This window comes from Ictalurus furcatus, chromosome 4 (genome assembly GCF_023375685.1).
Source record: "Ictalurus furcatus strain D&B chromosome 4, Billie_1.0, whole genome shotgun sequence".
NCBI lineage: Eukaryota > Metazoa > Chordata > Actinopteri > Siluriformes > Ictaluridae > Ictalurus > Ictalurus furcatus.
The window spans coordinates 13,004,189-13,029,625 of record NC_071258.1 but is presented as its reverse complement, the minus strand read 5'-3'; the positions used below and the strand labels follow the sequence as shown (position 1 = coordinate 13,029,625).

The window sequence follows — 25,437 nt, the reverse complement described above, 5'->3', positions numbered from 1 at the left end:
TATAAACTCAACTGTGAATGTATCTGAGTTTTATAGAGTTTCCAGAGAGCAACAATACAAAGATGGCTAATGCAGTGTTCACAAGCAGCAGTGTTAAATGATTTATACATATGTAACTGTTGTTCTATGAGTCCTGGGTAACCAAAGATAACCACAAGGTCACAAAGTGATGTATGACACAATATTTTGAATAAGTAATGCTGTAAAGTAGTTGTCTTTCCCTGAAACCTTCTTTCAGAGTTTGCCTATAAATAAAAAAAAATGGGAAAACCACTCATTCACACTAGTGGCACATGGCCACTGGCCCATTAGTCGTCTAGATGGCAAGGATGACAACACAGGAGGGATGTATAAAAAATACACTAACCAAGACAGAAGCGATAAGATGGAGTGAGAGGAGGCTGTCCCCATCTTTAAAGGACAGGAGCCTGTAGTTTTAACCATACTCACAAGCTGCCAAATTGATAGTTCCATACATGTAGTCTGATTTGTGTACGAGGTATGAAGAAATCGGGAAAATAGAGAAAATGTCTGCATTACAGCAGTGCTTACTGCAAATACTGCATCATACATCACTTGTCATGTGACATTGTTGAAAGGTCTTGGCACACATGCACAGGTGCACAAGAAGGTATCCAATTGGTTATATCTCCTCTGGAGGTTAGGAGGGGTGAAATAGAACAGGACAAATGACTGGTTAGAGCTGGAGTGTTTGCCATTCCAGTAAACACTGGGAGGCAAGGTGTTACTCAAATTGACACTGGACAGACAATAATACGGTCCTCCAGCATGACACTGAGCACAAGGAACACAAAGTAGAGCATGAACATGGTGAAGCCCAGCATTTTATTCATTCTCCACTTGCAGACTGCGATGGAGATGATGACAAAGAGGAGCATGAGAAAGAGCAGCACGATGGCACAGAAAAGTCCATTGCTGCTGACAGCCACAGGTGCCATCCCATTGGCAAACGAGTACAATAACCAGGGCACTGGCAACCTGCAGACACAGGGGAATTCAACTCAAATATGCATACTAACTCAACATTAAAATTCTGATGTTAAACATGAAAGCAGTTGTTATTATTCAATTAATTTGTGCTAAGTGATGCTTACAAAATTATTCATATAATTTCATTTAAAACTACAGGATGTAACATTTTGGTTACATCAAAAAAACAATTGTACATTGTGAGAAGATCCCATTTCATAATATGGGTTGTGCTGCATCATTCTACACCACACAATCAGATGGCAATGTGAGGCAAGTAACACACAATCACTGGGAATTCAGGGCAGTATTACCTTAGTTATGGAGAATTGTGCATGCTCAGTGGCTACAGCACCCTGAAAAGTACACTTTTTACCTGTTATTGAAGTCCTGTCACACCTGAAGTTTTACTTGCTATTGAAGTCACTATTTACACAATTTTTGTCCAATTTTAATTGTAACAGTTTTAATTTTAATGCATCAAATATTATCATGATTTTGATAAACTTCTGGTACATCCATGGTCAAAAGTATGTGGACACCTGACCATCATACCCATATGTGGGCCCAGAATAATCTAGAAGGTCTTTGTTTGCTTCTGCTGTAAGTAGAGTACAATTGGGGGGGCTTAAAATAGCTTTTTTAAGAGATTACAAGCTGTCCACAGGGCTTTGTGTGTCTTTGAGTCTGATAAACTATACAGCTCAATGACAGCTGAAGGGAAAAGGTTCCCTGCTCTGGTGCCTGTGGTTCTGTATTAATTCATGCCAAAAATTTAGGAATATGTCTAACTACTTTCAGGGCACAGTAACATAGGGTATGGTCTATTAAGTGTGTATTCCCAACAATTCAAACCTGGCAGCTCTGACTGTGAATTTCTGTAAATTATAAATATCACAGCATTGTCAGAGCAACTCAAAACAGATACATCATATTTTAGAGTAATTTTGTCCCCTGACTATATAATGCTTTTTTTTTTTAAAAAAAACAAACAAATTCTGCACACTATAGCTTTAAATACATTCTACCACTCACCAATGGTGCATATTACTACAAAGTAGTAATACATTTTGAAGATGATTCTAGTTGTATTTGAGTTTCTATCCTGCCTACACTGATCAGCTATAATATTAAAACCAACTGCCTAATATTGTGTAGGTCCCATTTGTGCCACCAAAACAGCACTGGACCCCTGAAGGCCTGAAGGTATGTTGTGGTATCTGGTATCATTAACAGCAGATCCTTTAGGTCCTGTAAGTTGTGAGGGGGGACTCCATGGATCAGACTTGCTTGTCCAGCACCTCCCACAGAGATGAGATCTGGGGAATTTGGAGGCCAAATCAAAACCTTGAACTTTCCTTCATTCATTCTATCATTCCTGAACAACTGTTGCAGTGTCGGGGAGGATTATCCCACTAAAAGAGGCTACTGCCATTAGGGAATACCACTACCATGAAGGGGTGTACTTGGTCTGCAACAATGTTTAGGTAGGTTGTATCTGTCAAAGTAACATCCACGTGAATGCCAGGACCCAAGGTTTCCCAGCAGAACATTGTCCAGAATATCACATTGCCTTTACAAGCTTGCCTTCTTCCCATAGTGTATCCTGGTGCCATCTCTTCCCGAGGTAAATGATGCACAAGCACCTGGCCATACACAAGATGTAAAAGAAAATGTGATTTATCAGACCAGGCCAGCTTCTTCCACTATTGCTTCATGGTCCAGTTCTGATTCTCACGTGCCCATTGTAGGCACCATTGGTGGTGGATAGAGGTCAGCATGGGCACTCTGACCTTGGACTACTTTTGGTAGGTACTAACCACTGTATACCAGGAACATCCCACAAGACCTGTTGTTTTGGAGATGCTCTGACCCAGTCGTCTAGCCATCACAGTTTGGCCCTTGTCAAGGTAGCTCAGTTCCTTATGCTTGCCCATTTTCCCTGCTTCCAACACATCAACTTTGAGAACTGACTATTCACTTGCTGCCTAATATATCTCACCCCTTGACGGGTGCCATTGTAACAGGATAATCAATGATATTCACTTCACCTGTCAGTGGTTTTGATGTTATGGCTGATCGATGTATTTGAGTACAATTTTTAAAATCAAATACTTACTGACATATTAACTGTAACTTTTGTAAGACAGTTGAAAAAATGTGTTAATTCTATTATATATTGGAGTATATTTAACAGTTAACCTTTAGCTAGCTAATGGCATAATCTTGCTGTCAAGTTAACACCTCCTTCTTCTGCCGGGGTTGGGTTTTTTTGAGTGTGTTATCAGTTGTCAGAGTTTTTTTCCACACTCCAATGCAATATACCAACTAATGGGCCAATGCCAACCTAGACTGGGTTTCAGTGCTGAGCCTCCTACACTTAAATACAGCACTGGGCCTGGAGTCTGGATTCCCACCGTTCACCCCTCATTCTCTCCATAAGATGCACTGTATTTTATCTAGATCTTTAAAAGCTATTTGGACTGACAGGTCAACTGTGCCAGGGCTTAGGGGCATACATTTTTGCTAGATTGACAGATCAAGAGCATGTCAGCCTGGGCCCTACTGTTGATACCTGCATTGTGTCGCTGGTGGTCAAAGCAGACAAAGTCTATTTCCAGATGTGTACTTTCCAAGCACTGAATGAAGATACATTTATGACATGCTAGGAAGAACTTACGATATTACATTGCATAAGACAATATGTTACCCATTCTACTGATAGTATTTTAATAAACACTGCAGATGTTGATCCCACTGTGGGGGAGATGCTTGGCACATTGCAACCTAGGCCAGGATATGGGGTGCCAACCTAATTTACACATGATGCCAAGACTGGATAGCACAGTCTGCTTTACTAAATGGCTGCAAATGAACCCTGCAAACTCTGACCTGTGTTCCAGGGATGCTCTCTGGACATGCTGTCAAAGGGACACTGGAAAGGATCATGCAAGAACACAAAACTAGAATGGGCAAACAGACCAGCTACATGATGCTTTTAGGTCACCACAGCCCAGCTCACCATTCCAATGCCCACAATGGCTTGTCAACTTTGCATGAACCCTATACAGAGTTAAGCCACAGGCTCCTAGCAAGCACCTCCCTTTCACCTCATGGGACTAAGTCCTAAGAAGTGAAAAACTTATTCATTGTACAATGGCTATCAGATCAGATCAATGGGTCCTGATGACTATGTCACAGGGATACAGACTCCAGCTCCACCAATATTGATTTCTCTTAATTTCGGAACATCACTTTTGGATGCAGACATCACTATCCCAGGATTATATGCAGAAAACTCTTTTATGTATGCTTACATGCAGGCTTACTTTTTTCTCCAGGCTTACATGCAAAAAACTCTTTTTACCCAATCTGATACATCATCACATGCTAGTCCACTCAAACAATGATGTGACATCAAGCATCAAGGTGACACAATGTTGGATGGCTCTTTTCCTTATATGGAAATCTGGAACTATCCATGGTTTGCCTAAATGAGAGCAACTCACCTACCAGGATGGTAGAAAGGCACAGTGGTAGCACTGTCAAGGCTGCATGTATGCCTGGGATAGTAATGTCTGCATCTAAAAGTGATGTTCCTGATCTTAGATTAGACAAGTTTGGCAAGGCTTAGGTGGACCTCTTTACTGATGCCAAGTCAACATTGACTGTGTTTCTCCCTAGTGGAGCCACTGCTCCTTTTACTAGTAGTCGGTACAACCTGGTAGTTCCTCTCTGAGCAGATGTTACTATGGACAGAAAATGGAAGTAAAGGTTTGGCAGATCAGCCAGGTCACCTGAGAATGTGGCTTTGGACCCTTAGGACAAAACATAACCTGAGGATTGTAAAATAGCTGTCCTTGAAACACTTCTAAACACAAGAGCCCCTTGTTTACTGTTTCAAAAATGGTCTTACAGAATGTGTATTACTTGCAGCAATTAAATTAATTTGTGCAGCAAAACCCATGGCACAAAATGTGCTTCTGCAAGTAACTGTAATTTGCAATAGCATTTTCTCAAGATAATATGAAGATGACTCATTGTTTACATATTTTAGGAGCACCTAATTTACATAACTGCAAAAATACCCTAACTAACTATTCATGTCTTCCCAACCATATTTTGATGTTATATGCTTTATTACCTAAAGCTTTTCTGCCATATGTGAGTAAAGGCCTTGGTGACTTACCCCATAGTGATATCAAATATATTGCTGCCTACAGAGCTGGAAACAGCCATGTCTCCCAGGCCTTTGCGAGCTACAATCACACTGGTGATTAGGTCAGGGATGGATGTACCGGCTGCCAGAATGGTGAGACCCATTATCTCCTCTGAAATGCCAATGGTTTCACCCACCTTTGAGGGAAAAAGACAAGTAAGACTTTTTCATTATGAATATTCCACTACATTCCATGTACTGTTTTACTGATGTTCCAGTATAAATGGAATCTAAATTAGAACACAAATGTGTATAAACTGACCTGATGTGCCCACCACACCATGAGATAGGAGAAAATAGCAATCCACACTATAGAACCCAGGAAGGTAATGGCAAAATACTTCTTGGATGCCTGTAAAAGACAATGATCGGTGAGACAAACAGAACAGAAAACATAACTTCTTAACCTGTCTCAGTACACTATAAAGTATTACTTGATTTCAAGGATGTTCAAATCCAGATATTAAATAAGAGATCTAGCCAACATTTAGTGTTAGCTGGAATATTTGTTTAAAATAGAGGTTAAGATCAAGTGTGTGATCCTGCAGAACATTGTGGGAGAAGTTGATTTTTGCTTACATTAGGGTGGTCAAGTATAAAACTTTCAGAACAAAGACTATGTTGAATAACATAGTAATCTGTTAGACATGACAAAGTGCTTGCATACTGTGCTTCTGGTCTAAATTTGGCTTTACTCATACATCCACTCATTCATTCATTCACCAATCTTCATTAACTGCTTTAGCCTGGTCATGGCCACTATGATTTACTTTTTCTTTGTTTATATTTTGGGAAATAAAAGTAACTAGGTTCATTAGAAAATATCTGAAGTGGGTACAAACAAAACTGCAGGACCAGGATTGGTCAGAATTGAACCAGAATTGGACCATTTAGCAATGCTGAAGCATTGCTAAATGGCAGTGGCTCAGTTTAAGGGATTATTTGGATTTACTGGGTTTCTGACATCCGGTACGGTTAGCCACAAAGGAAAGACAATGGGCAGAAGGAACAGGTATGTGGCTTGTTTCCGTCTGCTGTCTGGCCACTCCAAGGACAGAGGCTCATCATTTTCCTCTCCATCTTCATCCTCCATGCCACTCTCTTCCTGATCTTCATCTTCATCATCACTGTCCTCATCACTGTCTTCCTCACTGTCATCATCACCATCATCAGAGCCTTCTGATCCCTCTGAGCCCCCTCCTTCTCCTGCTGCTGCCTCCTTCTCCTCCTGCAGAAAGAGAAAGCGAGAAACAGAGCCAGAGCTGGAAGTTTAAATGGCTAATATATACTCACCATCCACTTTAATAGGAACACCTATATACCTGCTCATTTACGCAGTTATGCAATTATTCAATTATGTCGCAGCAGCACAATGCATGAAATCATACAGATACAGGACAAGAGCTTCAGTTACTGTTCACATCAGAATGAAGAAAAAATGTCTGTGACTTTAACCTTGACATGGTTGTTGGTGCCAGATGGGCTGGATTGAGTATTTCAGAAACTGCTAACCTCCTAGGATTCTCACACACAACAGTCTGTAGAGTTTAGATAGAATGGTGCAAAAAACAAAAAACATTGCGTGAGCAACAGTTCTGTGGGTGGAAAGGCTTTGTTGATAAGAGAATGGCCAGATTGATTCGAGCTGCCAGGAAAGATATAGTAATTACAATAATCACTCTTTACTACCTTGGTGAGCAGAAAAGCATCTCAGCATGCACAAAACATAAATGGGCTACAGCAGCAGACGACCACATTGGGTTTTACTTCTGTCAGCCAGGAACAGAAATCTGAGGCTATCATGGGCACTATCATGGGTGAATTAAAAAATCACCCACATGACTGAATGATGGATAACTGCATAAATGAGCAGGTGTACAGGTGTTCCTAATAACGTGGATAGTGAGTGTACAGTGCTGTGAATTTTTATTTTTTTTAAATTCTGTTTTCGTGTATATCTCATTTTAAATAGTTTTAGATCTTCAAACAAAATATAACATAAAACAAAAGCAACCTGAAACACACAATACAGGGTTTTTTTTATTATTATTTGATGCAAAAAAAGTTATCCAACACCTATCACCCATGTGAAAAACTAATTGCCCCCTGAAACTTAACATCTGGTTGTGCAAACTTTAGCAGCAATAACTACAACTGAAATAAGTCTTTCACTTACTACTAGGACAAGGACTTAGTCCTATGCTTTGGATCATTGTCTTGCTGCATAATCCAGTTGTGCTTGAGTTTCAACTTACGGACTGAAGACCGGATATTCTCCTTTAGGATTTTCTGGTAGAGAGCAGAATTCATGTTTCCCTCAATTATTGCAAGTTGCCCAGTCCCTGAAGCAGCAAAGCATCCCCACACCATCACACTTCCACCACCATGCTTCACGTATGATGTTCCTTTTGTGGAATTCTGTGTTTGGTTTACGCCCAATGTAACGGGACACCTGTCTTCCAAACAGTTCCACTTTCGACTCATCAATCCACAGAACATTCTCCCAAAAGGTTTGAGGATCATCAAAGTGTGTTTTTGCAAAATTCAGACTTATTCAGCCTTAATGTTCTTCTGGGTAAGCAGTAGTTTTCAGCTCGCCACTCTTCCATGGATGCCATTTTTGCCAAGTGTATTTCTGATAGTGGGGTCATGAACAGTGACTTTTATTGATGCAAGAGAGGCCTATAGGTCATTTGGTGTTGTCCTTGGCTCTTTTGTGACTTCCTGGAAGAGTAGTTACTGTGGTCTTGGAGGAATTTTGGAAGGTCCTCCCCTTCTGGGAAGGTTCACTACTGTGCCGAGTTTTTCCTTTTGGAGATAATGCCTCTCATTATGGTCCCAGAGCCTTTGAAATCGCTTTGTAACCCTTCCCAGACTGATGTATTTCAATCCTCATCATTTCTGGAATTTCTTTCAATTTTGGCATAGTGTGTTACTGGGTAAGACCTTTTAACCAACTTCATAAAAAAGTTGAAAAAGTTCTATTTGAGTGTTGATTTGATTGAACAGGGTTTGAGTAATCAGGCTTAGTTGCATCTAGTCTGAACCCCAGCTGAGCCCCATTATGAATGCAGTTTCATAGATTTAGGGAATTAGCAACTACGAGGGCAAATATATTTTCACACAGGCCCAGTTGGTATTGGATAACTTTTTTGCTTCAATAAATATCATTATCATTTAAAAACTGTATTTTGTGTTTACTCAGGTTGCCTTTGTTTTATCTTAGATTTTCTTTAAACTTCTGAAACAATTTAGTGTGAGACACACAAAAACAGAAGAAACACTTTTTCACAGCACTGTATATTATTTAATGTCTTTGCATCATCCCATTTGTTTTGCCTACCTTCTGTCCCTCTGGCTTTTCCTTGGTGTCTGCCTTGTTAGATGGTGTGGCTGCTGGCTCTTTGGATTCCTTTGGAGTCTCCTCTGTTTTATCATCTTCACCTGTGAAGTTTTACCATCATATGATGGCCAAATTCAAGAAAACAAATAATCTAAGCAGCCTATGATTAATACAATTATATTTTCATCAGTGCAGTCAACTATTAATATCACTGAATGATTATCAGATCTAGTTATGTTTTTTAAAGGAATCAATAGATGTTTCTAATGGAATAACATCATGTTCTTTGGCAAGTTTTATAATTTGCAGTGATCTTCAGTCTCATACTTAATTCATGAAAATAAGCTCAATCATTATGATAGCCAATGTGTAAAGATCCTCTGCATTCTGAAAAAACGAACATGTAATACAAAAACAAAGCTACTGGCAGAGTCCTCTCTGGCCACCTTTCATCCAGGTCCTAGCTAGTGTGCTGCTGTTTCTGCAAATGCCAGAATCAGCAGTGTAAATAAGCAGACAAGCTCACTTGCTAGATGGGCCAATGAAATTCAAAACTGTAGACAAACCTCTGTGTAACCTTAATAACACATTGTGTACTAGGACACTATGATGACATGGTGGAATACCAGAGCTCACCTTTGCCCGATATTTCCTTCTCTTTGCCCTCTACTTTCCCCCTGGCCATGTTGCTCAAAATCTGAGCCTTGTCTTTAAACTTCACTGCAAACCAAAAGAAGTGAAATATACAGTCAGGTCTAGACTTAAGGCACCCTTTATTAAAGGAATGCAAAAAAGCTGAATGAAACAGCACAGATAATGTTATGTTTAACCCTTCAGTTCTGTTCTAATTAGTAATAATCTACAGAATGACATTAACCCAATATACATCTTTAGGATTTATAGCGATACATTTGTCATTTCTTTATCTCAGTAATCATCTAAATGAACAGTAATGAGTAATTGGAACTGAAAGGAAGATAAACGGAACAGCAAATATATTCGCAAAAGTTTTTTTTATTTTAGATTTATAAACACCAAACACTCACAGTCACAAATCACAATGCTTTGTTTCATCTTGTCATTAGTTAATATAAATGACAATTTCTGTAATAAAAAAATATTTATGTTTTGTTTTTAGTATTGTCACTTATGATTAAGCAATAGCTCACGAGCAAGAGTGCTGTTTTAGTGAATATCAGCATGGATGTGATTATGGCCATAGGCCAAGGCTCCATCAACAAAAACAGTTCCTATAGAAGCCACATCTGGATAGAGTGTTGTGTGTTGCCATACAGCACTCAGACTGACTGACAAGCTGTAGTAAGTGTAGTAATGGTTTCAATCAATGTAATGAACTACTGTTAGAATTGGAATTTTATATAGTGAACACAGACAAGCAGAGTGATACAAACAGCTAAATATCAGCACTCTCGGAGCGCTTGTTCACTCAAATAACTGTTCAATATTGGGTCATTTTGGGCTGAACAGAACATATAGGGTAAAACATGAGGAAAACATGCTTTTATTGTAATAAATATAATACAACCCCAATTCTGAAAAAGTTGGGACAGTATGGAAAATGCTAATAAAAATAAAGAGTGATTTGTAAATGTACTTTGACTTGTATTTAAACAAAAAACATACAAAGACAATGTATTTGATGTTTTACCTAATCAACTACATAGTTTTTTGAAGGTAAACATTTATTTTGAAATTGATGCATGCAACATGTTACAAAAAGGTTGGGACAGGGGCAATTTAGGACTAATAGCGATGTGACAAGTTGAAATAAGAAGGTGAAACAGGTGAGGCAATCGTCTAATCATAGTATTATAAGGAGCCTCCAAAAAAGGACTAGTCCTTTAAGAGCAACAATGGGTCGAGGCTCGCCAATCTGCCAACAGATGCATTAGCGAATAATCCAACACTTTGAGAACAACATTCCCCAAAGACAAATCGGTAGGATATTGGGCATTTCACCTTTTACAGTGCACAATTTAATTAAACGATTCAAGGAATCCGATCAAATCTCAGTGCATAAAGAGCAAGGCCAAAAACCACTTGTAAATGCGAGTATCTAATGGATATCCTGACATGGGCTCGGGAATACTTTGGTAAACCTTTGTCAAACAACACCATTTGCCACTGCATCCACAGATGCAAGTTATGGCTTTACTATGCAAAGCAGAAGCCATACATCAACACTGTCCAGAAGCGCCACCGACTTCTTTGGGCTCGGTCTCATCCGAGATGAACAGTTGCACAGTGGAATCGTGTTTTGTGGTCCGACGAGACAACATTTCAAATAGTTTTTGGACAAAACAGCCGTCGTGTTCTCTGGGCCAAAGAGGAAAAGGACCATCCAAGCTGTTATCAGCATCGGGTCCAAAAGCCAGCGTCTGTCATGGTATGGAGGTGTGTCAGTGCCCATGACATGGGTAACTTACACATCTGTGAGGGCACCATTAATGCAGAAAGATATGTACACATTTTGGAGCAACATATGCTCCAGGGCAGGACAATGCCAAACCACATTCTGCCCAGATTACAAGTGCATGGTTGCGTAAGCAGAGAGTGTGGGTGCTAGCATGGCCTGCCTGCAGTCCTGACCTGTCTCCGATTGAGAATGTGTGGCGCATTATGAAGTGCAAAATAAGGCAATGAAGGCCCCGTACAATTGCACACCTGAAAAAATGCATAATGGATGAATGGGTGAAAATTCTGCTTGCTAAACTTAACCAACTGGTTTCTTCAGTGCCCAAATGCTTATTAAGTGTAATTAAAAGAAAAGGTGATGTTACACAGTGGAAAACAGTCGACTGTCCCAACTTTGTTGGAGTGTGTTGAAGTCATCATATTTTCACAAACTATACAGTACAGGGTGAACTGAATTTTCAAATGACTCTTTTTTTTTCCATACTGTTCCAACTTTTTCAGAATTGGGGTTGTAATACAAATGACAATTGCAGTGAATATAAAAACTCAACACACCCCTGTTACAATTGCACGGTTTTGTGATCATGACAATCATGTGAAGTGAAAACTCAACTGAAAAACAAATCGAAACTTACAGTAACCTGATTGTTCTCCCCTTAACTAGTACGTTGTTAAATCATCTTTTGCTTGTAATTCAGCATTTAGTCATTTTGGTCAGTCATTTTGAGTCTACCAACTTCCTGATTTGGCAATTTTATTCCACTCTTCCTTGCAAAAATGCTCTAGATATATCAAAATGCTAGGGGATCTCCTGTGCACAGCCCACTTCAATTCATTCCACAAGTTTTGGATAGGATTTAGACTGGGCCATTCCAAAATGTTGATCATCTTCTTCTAAAGCCATTCCTTTGTTCACTTGGATTTGTGCTTTAGGTTGTTACTTTGCTAGAATTTTCTCCACTTGTTGATGATGGCCTTCACAGTGTTCCATGATTAGGGTGACCAGACTTCTCACTTAGTGTTGTAATGCACAGCATTTTAGTCCTTTGTCCCGCATCCCACAAACTGAGATGATGTCCTGCATTTTGATTGGAAATAAAGAGTTTCCAAAGACTAAGTGTGGAAGCAGGGTTGTGCTCGAGTGCCAGTTTGTGAAGGTGAGTGGTAAGGATTGCACACCTGCAGGGAATTATACTAATGAATGTTCTGCATTGCAGTGAGCCAAGGCGAGAATAAAAACAGGAGAGACAGGCGCCTCAAAAGACAAAGGGAGCCAAATAGCACAAAGTGTGTGCATGTCGATAAAATAAAACCACTGTAAAGGGAAAGTGAAAGATAAAGAATATCGCTTCTACGATAATATGTCAGTAAGTTATAAACTGAAATAGACAGAAAACATCAGTTACATCGCTGATGAAGCAGTCGTCCCCAGAGGGCGGAGGCCAGATCTGACATTCATCCAGTGGCTGTGAAGAAAGTATTGAAGCCTGTCATCAAAGGGCTGTCAACTTTCACTCAAACTGGACACACGTGAGGTCAAGTCATAGAAATCTTTTTTTTCCCACTTAATTTTTTTATGCAGTAATGTTTCTCTTTGTTGTGTTGTTTGATACAAAAAACATAAATATAAATAAATATAAATGGGCTGAGTGTACATGCTTCTTATTCATTTAGATAGACCTCAAAATGGTAGGCCTTAGGATGCCGGAAATATGTCCCACATTGTCCGACATTTGGTCTGTTTGCAACTGGTCACCCTATCCATGATAGTCTTGTAAGTTCTTTTATAACCCTCTCCTGATCGATACCTTTTGACAATTAGATCCTGCGCATGCTTTATAATCTCTTTGGGGAACATGGCTTCAGCTGTCAGATAAACCAAGAAAATTATACACAAACAGTTCCTCTTTATTTGGGGTTTATCGGAATCACTTAATTCATGACAGGTGTATGATAATTACTTTTGAACATGAGTTTTAATGTGATTGGTTAATGCTGAGCACAGTCACATGCCCCGTTATAAAAGGGGGTGCACACTCATGCAACAAATTTATTGTACGTTGGGTTTTTTTTCTTCTTTTTTTTAAAATTCTAAAACCTTTCTTTTTGTTTTTCACTTGAATTTTGTTGGCTGCTATATCACATTAAAGGTGGAAAAAATTCTGATTCCCCTTATATCACAGCAATATGCAAACAGTTATCATTTTTAATTTATTATTGAATGACACATCATGCTTTTTAGTCATTTATAGTTACATTTAAAGTTGTGGAATGTACACAAGGCAAGTTAATTCCTGCTATCACTTACTTTATGATAGCTAAAAAACAGTTGTTTCCTCACCGGTTCCTCTTTATTTCTCTTTCTTTATGAGTAAAAAAATGCAGCTTGTCATGTTACCAAGAACACAGAAAGTGCAAAGTCTTCTGCCCTGAAGAGTGTTACAAAATGCTGACACTAACTCCTTCCATAAATGTTAAACATCACCTTACAGAAAGCTTATATCAGCCTTTTTCTTTGTTAAATAGCAACACAATTTTTTTTAACTCTGTTAACTCCTTTAAGTTGAGCATCCACCTTACAGGTTCCTTCCTGTATACGGTTTTACTATAGAAATGATGACATAAAGAGCACATTAACATTAACCTGTGATTTGAACTACAGCTGGCACTATTGTCAGTCACCCCGTCACCCTTTGACTCATCAGGTTTAAGAATTCAACAGTGACGTGGTATAAAAAGTTATACCATAAGCGAATCTCTTTCATTATCTATTTGATGTTAATCTTCATATATAAGGCATGGACATTTAAATTGGAGTAAGTAACACTTACTTTTCCAGCCTTTTGTTGCTCCCATTCCAACTTTTTTGAAACGTGTTGCAGCCATCAAATTCAAAATTATCACATTTTTTTCCTTAAAATGGCACATTTACTCAGTTTAAACATTTGTTTACTATGTAAACATATGTTTTCTATGTTCTATTGTGAATAACATATGGGTATATGAGATTTGTAAATCATTGCATTCTGTTTTTATTTGCATTTATTTACATTTTACACAGCGTCCCAACTTTTTTAAGAATTGGAGTAGTATTTATATAAGATACTTGGAGAAGTGACTCTCCTAATGTGTTTTTCATATGAAATTAATACATTTCCAGGTGTAGCGAAAGCAGCAAGGATAAGATTATTATTATTTAAAAGCTGCTGTTGAAATAATAAAATGGGCTGTATCATATACTGATTGGAGCTTTAGAAGACAAATATATCCGTCAGGGATGCTGCACCAGTAATCTTGATTTGTATATACAGGTGTCACTGTAATAAAAGCATGCATCATTCCCGAATGTCTTGTATCAGATTATCTATGTTGTTCATTTTTAAACAGCCTTTTCAACATATCTGGACCTGACTGTAGATGGCAGATATTTGAAAATACGTCTTTTATACAGTATATGCTGTGGAATTTCAACTGTCTGGCTCCATTACCATAAACTCACATATAAGCTCATAACACAAGTGCAATTAAAAACATCATTATTTCATTGTAACTCCAACATAGCCATCACACCACAAACATCCACAATAAAATGAGCATAGCAGCACACTGCAACATCTTACCTTTATTTCCCAAAGAGCTGCTGGGCTTTGTACCCCCATTTACCACTGAGTCTAATAAGCAGAGATTCATATGAATGCTTTTAAAACGAACAAAATAGCAGCTTTAAATGACTTTGTATCTCCCCACCTACACATACAGTATGTGATGTATTTCATCTATAATATTGAGTCAATTCGTGTCAACTTGTTTTAATCATGTAACAGGTATTTCTGTCATTTTTAAATTTCATGATGGTACAATACTGGAAGAATCCAGAGCACACATGTAAGAGAATACAACATATGTATAAACCATGTGAGATAAAGCCCAGCCTCTGAATAACAGGTAGGGTTATGAATGAAATATTCAGCACTTCAAAATCATTGTATCAGTGGTATTGTTGCTTAACAATGCAGAAGTGTGCTCTACATTGAGATTCAGGTTTAAAACCTAGTTTTAAACTGTCCATTCTGGCCAGCTCAGTGGTGCTAAAGAACTTCACACTACCCTTCTTGCCCTTCCACAGGCTGGCCATGAAAGAAACATGCTTCAGTACACACCTCATACTGTATGCATTAACAGAGATAACAATTACACAAAGTGGGTCATGTGAAGTGCTATGTAGCAGGTGTGCTGTATCTGTTGTGTATGAATAAGGGAGAGCCCTGATAAGATAAAGGGATTGCGCTGTTGGAGGCTGGCTCTCAGCCAGCTTTTATGAGCGCTATCAAAAGCAGCTTAATATGCTGGAGAAGCCCAGTGCTGGCAGCTTGAGCAAGGACCATGAGGTTGCAGCTGCAGCACCATTCCTTGAGGATAAGGTTAAGGGCTTCAGATACTAGAGACCTTTAACACCTCCTCTTCCCTTACCATAGACCCCTAGGCCAGCTTCCATGGAGATCAGTTCGAATGCACACTGGACGAACATGACCTAACCCTGGCAAGCTCAGTCTGTATTTTATTCCACTGTTTATATATAGCTCACTGCATACTTGTGTGCAACATTTATATAAGTCCAAAGATATGAGGGCAAGGGATAGGTATATTGCATAATTAATTACTTTCACCTCCATGTGTATTGTTTTCTCTTGTTATTTGTGAAACATCTCAAAATTACAACTGTAACAACTGCCGAGTGGCTTTACAAGAAATTTGTGAAACTATTATACTGCTGCATTGAAAAGCAATGGGATTTTCATGCAAAATTAAGTGTCTAGCTCTTGTGGAGTCAAGATATGTCACGTGTTCTAGTCATTTTAGTATGATATAACAATATTGTGATTATTTTATTTTTCATAAATCTGTCAGATCAATAGAAGAAATGACCCAGCACATTTACACAGGTATATTCAGTGGTGTGACAATATAAAATGCCACAGAGCCATGACTATACTTATGAGTCATTTCCATCCCTGTTTCCCTAACTGAATCACTCGTCACTACATAGACTGAGAGAGGCATTTATCTGCTTAGTCTCAATCTGGTCTTAGTGCTGAAACGCTTTGCTAATCCATTTTACTCAGTGAAGGGCAAAGGGACTGCCTTGTATCACACCATGGCATATTTTGCTGTTTATCTACAAGAATGGCTACTTCAATCAAAGATCATGTTGAATATCTTATTATGAATTGAAAAGCTCAATGCACAGGATGCAAACCAAAACCTGAGTTTGAAAATAATATGATGCTGATTTTCAACATTTCTTCTCTTGTTTCACAACAGTGTCAAGTTAAACAGAATGACATTGCTGACTGATTAAGTTGCTCATTAAGTCAGAATTACATTCTTTAAAATATCTCTAAATGACATCTCCTGTGGTATTGTTTTAAATTTTTTGGTTTCTCACTTGAAAAGCTATAGCTTATGATTTTTTTTTTTCTATTGGTCTTGGAACTATGTCTTGGAATATATACCTTTCCTCTTCCAAAATCTTATCTTTCATGACCACCAGAAAGCCCACATGATCATGAATTGTGGTTTGCATCTTTACTGGACACACTGTTATTTAAAAGGCCACATGACTTGTACAATTTATGCTAAGTGGCTTCCTTTTATAAAGGGATGTATCACTGAAGTGCACTTACCCTCACCCAGAGGATCCAGTGTGTGAATCATGAGCTGGAAAATGGTGTTCCTCATGGTGCTGTTATGCAGAGATGCAGAGCTGCCCCCTCGTTGTAGTGTGGGCTTAAGCTGAAGATAGGGATACAGACATACATTTAACACATTTCACATAGACAGATAAAAGATGAAGATACATAGGTAGCACTGATTTTCTTAATGTCAATTAAGTTAAATAAATATGTAAATAAAATAAATAAACTAAACTAGTAACTAAATATATATGTTTCACAAAAGCATATTTAAAGGCACTGTTGGGAAAATTTTACTTGTTCGGAAAAATACTGTTGGTAATTTTAACTCAGATTAAGAATCAGATGTTCATATGATAGCACAAGTGAAACTCATTACACATATAACATAGATGACTCGAATTTGTGTGTATTTTGCTCATTTGATTTATTTTGTTTATATTTAATGGTATGAGAAATATTTTGCTTTCCTTCATTTTATTTTATTTTTTATTACCTTTAATCGATTCTTGTCCTCTGGTTCAGGAGTGGAATTATCATCAACTGATGTCCCATTTTCCTGTGAGAAACAATGTTTTGAAACATTACAGAAGACCAAAGTCACAGAAACTGAGAATATTTTCTTCTTTTAAATTCCGATTCATTTGAAAAAATACATGCTTGTAATTGGAAGCAAAGATTATGAATAATTAAGTTCACATGTCCTCAGAGGTTGAAATGGGTTTGGTTAACTTGGTATTGTAATTGAATCTCCTGAATCTCAAGACAGCACAATTCACTGCAGTAGAAACTGATAGGTCTAAACAATTTCAACATTATATGTATCAGAAAAAATGCATCATGCTTAGATATCTACACAATTATTAAAGATATGTGAGAAAATCCATTTGTGTGGCATTGACCTCAGCTGATGAAATGTCAAATATTTCCTAGTAGGTACTCAATGTCAAACATTTCTGTATTATCTAATTAACTGGTGGACTCATTTATTAGTACTGTATAAACACATCGATATATATATATATCACATGAACAAAAATGGAACTGTCCAAACTTCAGTTAATCAGATCCTCAAACCACAAATCAACTAATACTGTATTGAAATAGATGTCAGCTGATAAAATATATAACACCTGCACCCAACTTCACACTGCACAATTTTTTACTATTCCAGTGAAATCTGAAATCTGTTTCAAATATTGCACCATCATCTATAATTAAGGGAGGTGTTCTTCACCCAGCATGACTGAGACATTCTTTCAGTGATCAGTTCTCTGAGACGTTAAGATGGTTTTTTATTACCTTTAATGGATAAGACCGTTTATTATGAAGCACTAGCCCCTGCACCTTTCTCAAATGTGTTCTTGGTTATGTTTCTGTTCAGATCGTTATACTATTCTAAACTTAAATCAATAAGCGGTTACACCATGGTATACTGTAGAAATTCCTTTCTGATCCTTTTGGCTCCAATGCTTCACTGCCCTTTAACCACATTTACACTTATACACAAAGTCTTCATCGTGTTTACTAGCAGTATTCAGCTGAGTTTCTCCGTTTTCCCCAAAACATACTGTGTCCTATTCCTTTATGAAGTTTGGTTTATCCATATTAACAATTTGTCTGCATGTAGTACTGACATTGGAAATGTACTTCATGTTTACTCCCAAATATCGTATACACACATATAGTAATAACTTAATCAAACACATTTCATAGAGCTGTTTATCAAATCTACCTTGAAGACAAGCCATTACTTATCAGAAAGGAAATGTTCAAATTTCAATTCTTATATTAAAAACATCTTTATATGAACAAAAAAGCCTTTATCTCTCCCATATACATTACAGTAAAAGTCTTCTCTCTGCATATCCTAGCTTATTAGGCAATGTTAGAACTTGAACCCTCAAACTTCTGATCAGTAACCCAACATCACCCAAGTCACCCTGGCCCCTAGATTTACACGTACATTTCCTTATCAGCTTTCTGTTTGAGCACACAGGTTTCGGTTTCAAAGTTTAAAAATAGACTGTAGGTTAAATGCTACTATGTGAAATAATTAAATGCAAAAATGATTAAATAAGCTGTAACTACTAATATAAAATAATGCTAAAATAAAATGCAATTACTCAGTAATTTATTAGTACATACTTTCTATTCTTTCATTGTTGATATTATTACATTATTGATATTGTTTCAAGTGAAAGCATGAGAAAACATCCTGACTCGAGCTTTAAAGATTTTGTGTGTTAAAAAGAGGGGGAAAGGACCAAAAAAATACTCTATAATCTGATGTTCCTTAGCTGGTGTGAGTCACTCGGATAATCCTGTAATGGTAATTCACAATTAGCACTGTGATGGGTCAGAATTGGCAGGAAATTGGTTCACATATATTATACAGTACACAAGTAACAGCTGGCAGCCAATCAGGGGAAACAAAGTGTGAGTGAAAGAGTCTGATATTATACTCTAAAGGAAAAAGGATTCAGTAATGATGGAGGTTTTTTTGTTTGTTTGTTTGTTTGTTTTTCTCGGCGGGAAGCTAATGAATGATAGATGGTAGTCAGCCAATGAAACATTGTTTCAACTAGAAAATGCAGGTTGTGAGCTAGTTAGTGACTAACATGTGTTGTTTATTTCTCTATATTTTGTATTTCAAATTCTGTTATATTAGGGCAAGATTCATCTGGGGCATCTGCTCATCCTCAGTGTGTAACTTTAAACTTTGCAAGAGAATATTTACTACTGTATATGGATAATGCCTAATGGTTTTGACTTGCTGGAAAACAAACAAACAAAAAACAGAGATTAGATGAAAAAATAAAACATAGGTACATCGAGTGAGATGTGTGTAGCGGATATTATAGTGGAACAACTGAGCGGTTTTGCTGTTTCAACTTATGTTCAGTGAATGTGACTCTCGCACTGATGTAATACATGGTGAAGGTTAGCTGAGCAGATGAAGGTTAAAGGACTTGCTCAGAACCAACTGTGGGAGTTTAGTGGTGCATAGATTTAAACTTACAACCTTCTGAACAGTAGACCTAAGGCTTAACCATTAAGTCACTGCCATACAGTAAAGCTTTTATTCTCTCTCTCTCTCTCTATCTCTCTCTATACACATGTATTCATAAGCTATCTCTACTAGGGATGGACTGTTTTTTTTATCCCAATCTGTTGCAGTCATTATTTTTCTTTATTTTCTAACAAATTTAGTTAGCTCTGTGTCCCAAAATATAAACAAACTAATAGTACAATTTAAACCACTGCAACCCTGACCAGGCAGATGCTGTAAATTCATTCCATAGCATTGCATGTTCATGAATGTGGTCTTTCTTTGTCCCGTGAGCTTCATATCTGACCACTCAGTGTGCCCACATCCAAAGTAGTATTAGGCAGAATTTTACATTTTCAATTTCAAATATATTTGTACAATTTCAAAAACTGCACATTAACTATAGTAAAGTAGCTTGTGTAATATAAAGCCTTTGTGCTGATTAGGGGACATGCTAAGATAAGTACAATTTCCCTGTTAACTTTCCTATATCTGTTCTGTAAAGCTCTTTTGAATTCATGAATTTGATTAGTCGGAAGGTGTTGATTAATTTTCTATAACAGCAACTTTGACAATAGTGCTGGCTAAAATTCATATCATAGGTTTTTATAATGTTCTAGTATAAGGTAGTATAAGGTTCTAGTAACAGCTAATTCACGGGGACTTGCATGGTGGATGCTCCACATAATTTAAGCCTATTAATAAATGGATATTTATATATTCATTAATTAATAATGATTGATATGGTGGAGCTTTATGTAAACAGACATTTTATTTAACATTTATGGAAGGAGTCTTAGGTATCTGCACAGTCAGTGATTTTTCACCACAGGAAAGTTTGCAGTACAGAGGAGTTTTGCAGTTTTTCGTTAATATGGCATTGGCAACCATCTGTGTAATGAATAAAACACAATAAAACAATAAAACACTTGCTGTTATGGGAAATTAACACATGACTAGGTGGTGTGATACAGCCTGATGTGGATGATTGTCCTAGCAGGTGCTGAAGTGTTTTATTCCTCTTATGCCATGTCAATTTGTCAATGATTACATTTTTTAATTTACAACCCCAATGCCAAAAGAGTTGGGACAGTATGGAAAATGCAAAACAAACAAACAAACAAAAAGTGTCATTTAAAATTCAATTCACCCTGTACTATATTGAAAACACATTATCATCATATTATCTCAGATGAGACCGACAGAGACTGGACAGTGTTGTTGTATGGCTTCTGCTTTGCATAGTAAAGCCTTCACTTGCATCTGTGGATGCAGCGGTGAATGGTGTTGACTGACAAAGGTTTACCAAAGTATTCCCAAACCCATGTCAGGATATCCATTACAGATTCATGACAGTTTTTAAGACAATGACATCTGAGGGATCGGAGATCAAGCGCATTCAGAAGTGGTTTTTGGCCTTGCCCTTTACCCACCAAGATTTGACCGGATTCCTTGAATCTTTTAATTATATTGTTCACTGTAGAAGGTGAAATGCCCAAATTCCCACCGATTTGTATTTGAGGAATGTTGTTCTCAAAGTGTTGGATTATTCACTGATACATCTGTTGGAAGATTGATGAGCCTCTTGAAGAACTAGGCCTTTTTTGGAGGGTCCTTATATACTATGATTAGACGATTACCTCACCTGTTTCACATCACCTTCTTATTTCAACTTGTCACATCGCTATTAGTCCTAAATTGGAACATATTGCATGCATCAATTTCAAATTAAACGTTTATCTTCAAAAAACTATGCAGTTGATTAGGTAAAACATCAAATACCTTGTCTTTATACGTTTTTTGTTTTGATACAAGTCAAAGTCCATTTACAAATCACTACTCTTTGTTTTTATTAGCATTTTCCATACTGTCCCAACCTTTTCGGAATTGGGGTTGTATTAATAACCTCTGTCCTCTGTCTTGTGGCAGAAAATGTACCGGTCTTTACAAAGTCGAGACATTGGCGACTCCAAAAATGTTAAATAAACATATCCTTACTGAAAGCTTCATAATATCAACGAGTATATGTTTCAATTTAGTTTTTAATCCATTCATTATTAGCCCTAGATAAAGAATGTCCTCCAAGTTCCTGTGAATGAGTTGTTACTATAAAAAAAATTATAATGTATTAGAACGAGCACATTAATATGAACCTACCGTTTAAATTATGGATGGCAAAACTGCCCAAGCTGTGGTAATTGAAGTATTAAATGAAAATTGATCAACACATTCTGATCAATCAGAATCAAGCATTCAATAGTGCTGTGGTATAAAGTAAACATAAGTGTTAACAGAAAACAATATAAATGGTTTAAAGTTCATTATTAAATATAATTTTTTAATTCTCAGCATATTGCTGTGGTATAAGAGGATTTAAACCACTCCATGTTAATTATTTTCCTATAACAGCATACCCTGCAGTGTTTTTTTCCTTACTTAATTACCATTGTTAAATGTGTGCCACCGGGTTGAGTTCTACTCAGATACAACAGCTTGACAAACTTGTAAGCCTACTTACACCCTTTTAACACTATATAAGCTCCAATCACACTTACCTAATTTAAACATGCTATATGTTACACCGTTTGGACAGAGCACAGCCTGATAGGATTAGGGTTAACAGTGAGAGTGGCTTTAGTTCAGCTAGCTAGGAAAATACTATTGGGCTTAAAATGGGTGTATGTGTAACTGATTATCATTTGTCAAGTCTAATTAACTAAATATACTAAGAAAATATATTTTATGGTCATAACAGCTATCACATTATAACAAGTACTCTATAACTTCAACAAGCTTTAAGGATAATTCAGTACAAGAATGGCTAAACTTGAAGAAAAAAAAAAACTATAATGCACAAACAAAATGTTATCAGTATATACATTATTATTATTTCGCAGTTTGAGACATTATTTGAGGTGAACTACTTCTAATCTTCGTCCCAAGACATGTGCACTTTGTGTGTTTAGATTAGTGTGAGTACTGATCTCTCCAAAGCACATAACCACAGTGTCTAAGCTGAGAGAGAAAGTGAGGTTGAGGAGGGGAGCTCATAAACATATACTGTGACTAACATTTTATTAATATTTATTGGATTCACTGTTAATCTGTATGAGCTACGTCACAAATAGCAGGACAGCTCATTAGTAAGGTCTCGCTCGCACAAACACAAGAGATCCTTTTCATTTTGTCTCATCAAAGGCTGTCAAATGTGTGTGTCTGTTTAATGAATAAACATAGGACAATCAAATTGTACTGTTGTCTGTGCAGGACAATGTTATAATACCTTCTCATAATACCTATTAGACAGAATTGAACAAATTATGTTTTTGCATATTTATCTGGAAATGCATTTAGAGCTTCTTACACTGTGTTAAGAAAGGTCTTTAAGAAGAGTTCAAGCTTATAATATAAAACAAACCGAATCCTGTTTTATGGCTCACTGATTATAACTAGATTAGGCTGCTTGAGTACACCGACTTAGCAGGGCTCTCTAGTGTTATTCTAAACCGTGAAGAGACTGTCTTAATGTACCCCAAAAAACAATGAGGACACACCTTCTCAGGCTCCTCAACTGGGATGACTTTGACGATGTTCTTGTGCCTGCGGAGCTGAGACTTGAATGCTCGCTCAATCTGGACGTTGTATTTCATGAAGTAGACATAGACTGCATAACCAGTTACAAGCATTATGCTCTCCCACCACATGATGGTATTGTCCAAGAAGAAGATGATGAGCATGATCAGATCTAAGATGTAGAAGGACACGTCTCTGAAGAGAGGCCACCATGTGAGATAGAGCATCTCCCGGGAGAACAAAGCACACATTCCTATTACAAAAAGGATGTTAAATACAGCTGACCCTACGATAGTTCCAATACCCACGTTGCTGTGTGAGATAAATACACCAATCAAGGAGGTGAAGAGTTCAGGAGCAGAGCCTCCAGCTGCCATGAATGTTGCTCCAGCAACGTCATCTGAGATCGCCAACTTTTTAGTGATGACACCAAGAGTAGGGACAAAGAACTCATCACACACAATGGCCAAAGAAACAAACATGTATATCATCCCAAAGATGTGAAGAAACACCCAGCCTTTCCGTCGTTCTTCAATGGAGAAGATGTCCTGAGGGTATTCACCCTTTATGTGAGGGGGCTCTGCGGGGTCAGAGATGGTGATTGTGGGTGTAGCATGAGTGGGTTCAGGTGCTGGAGTAGGAACTGGAGTGGGCTTTGGAAGGTCTGGATCTACATAGATGCAACGGACAATTGTCCTGTTTGTGGTGGTCACTGGGCGTAACGCCGTTGTGTCTGCTCTTTCTGTTCTCAGAGGTGCGGTGGATGCAGTTGTGTCTGGTTCATGTGTTTTATGAGTTGATATACTTTCTTCCACAGCAGCGGTGGTCAGCTTAGCTGCTACTCCTGGTTTCACTACCAGTCCTTCAGTAGCATCTTCATGGTCAACTTCGGCATTTTCTCCAATCTGAGGTTCTGGCCAGGGTCCTGGTAATCTGTTTCTAACGGTTAGTTGGTATATACAGCAAAGCAAAAGCCCAGACAGGAGAAATATAATCCGGGTCAGCTGAAGCCTTTTTCTCCGAGTTAGATACATTTTGCAATGCATTTCCTAAGGGAGTTGCTCTTATGCCAGGTAATATATCCCAGAGTGTCCCACCAGGTTATGATGGGGTGTGAAGGGCTCTGTCACAGAGCGAAACATCTCATTCTGTCAGGATTGGAGGAGTCATCTCCGAGGTCTCTCGCTGCAAACAATAGGCATAAACTTTAAGCAACAGGTTTCTGTGTATAGTCCTGCTTGCATGTCTATTAGTATTATACCCCAGTGATAAGCAATCTGTGCAAACAGACACGGTGCGTTACTGTGCAACAAATGACAAAAAAAATTATTAACTGTTTTTTAATATTTGTTGTTTATCAGGCAAATCTAAATCGATTTAGATAATGATCCTCAGTCAGTAGCCACTACAGCTGGATATACGCATAGCCCAGGATAATACGACCAGATTATGGCTCCATTTAATCGGTTATTAATCATTGGCTCGGTTTTTCGCTGATATTAATGAGAGAGGTGTACTTACAGAGCGGTGCGGCGGTGGCAGTGGCGCGGTGCTGATGAACAGCTGTGCTAAACGCAGAGCTCACGCACTCACACACTGCGCACAGCAGCTCAGGTCAACTGGGACTCACAGCAGGACAGCTCTCCACCGTGGATCAGCATAATACCTAATACCTGAAGTCTTTTTAAGAAGATTATCTGTACTGTCTCCCTACACTCTCATTAACCTATATCTTAAACCATTTTCATCCCAATTATTTTGATCTCTTGTGTTTTAATTGTTAGTTTTTAAATGGACAATTGTCAAAGCAAAATAAATAAAAACTGACTGAAAGACACATATGTAATAATGTATAGAAAGCTGTAGATTAAACTTTCGACTGATTTCGAAAGAATAAAATGCCATACCATTAATGCTATTATCACCTTCCTCAGTAAAATAAGCTGAAATATTTATCAGTAATAGACTGCGTGGGTGAATTTCCTTTCAGTTGCTACAAGTGCGGTGGCGGTCTCTCTCTCTCTCTCTCTCTCTCTCTCTCTGTCTGTCTCTCTCTCTCTCTCTCTCTCTCTCTCTCTCTCTCTCTACTCTACTCTACTCTACTCGGAACAGAATGTCAGCTTTCCATTGT

The 25,437-nt window shown here is 37.9% G+C and overlaps 1 protein-coding gene across 1 annotated transcript; it reads right to left on the bottom strand.

Annotated features, from left to right (window-relative positions):
- Window positions 1-495: 495 nt before the first annotated feature.
- Window positions 496-24,395, bottom strand: slc24a1 (solute carrier family 24 member 1). Its single transcript, XM_053623043.1, has 10 exons — window positions 23,288-24,395; window positions 17,178-17,240; window positions 16,673-16,781; window positions 14,609-14,659; window positions 9,189-9,272; window positions 8,553-8,653; window positions 6,162-6,428; window positions 5,472-5,561; window positions 5,180-5,346; window positions 496-999 (listed from the first exon to the last, which is right to left on the bottom strand). Exons 1-10 carry the CDS (start codon window positions 24,350-24,352, stop codon window positions 750-752), a joined length of 2,247 nt encoding a protein of 748 aa, XP_053479018.1. The 5' UTR covers window positions 24,353-24,395; the 3' UTR covers window positions 496-749.
- Between the last annotated feature and the right edge of the window lie 1,042 nt (window positions 24,396-25,437).

Bases quoted from the DNA above. Each gene is read 5' to 3' on its own strand.
- slc24a1 (XM_053623043.1), bottom strand. From the start codon at position 24,352: ATGCATTGCAAAATGTATCTAACTCGGAGAAAAAGGCTTCAGCTGACC. The intron at 5,562-6,161 runs GTAAATCCAAAT...TGTCTTTTACAG, and splicing joins TACCGGATGTCAGAAACCCA to GCATCCAAGAAGTATTTTGC. The intron at 5,347-5,471 runs GTCAGTTTATAC...TTTCCCTCAAAG, and splicing joins TGGTGTGGTGGGCACATCAG to GTGGGTGAAACCATTGGCAT.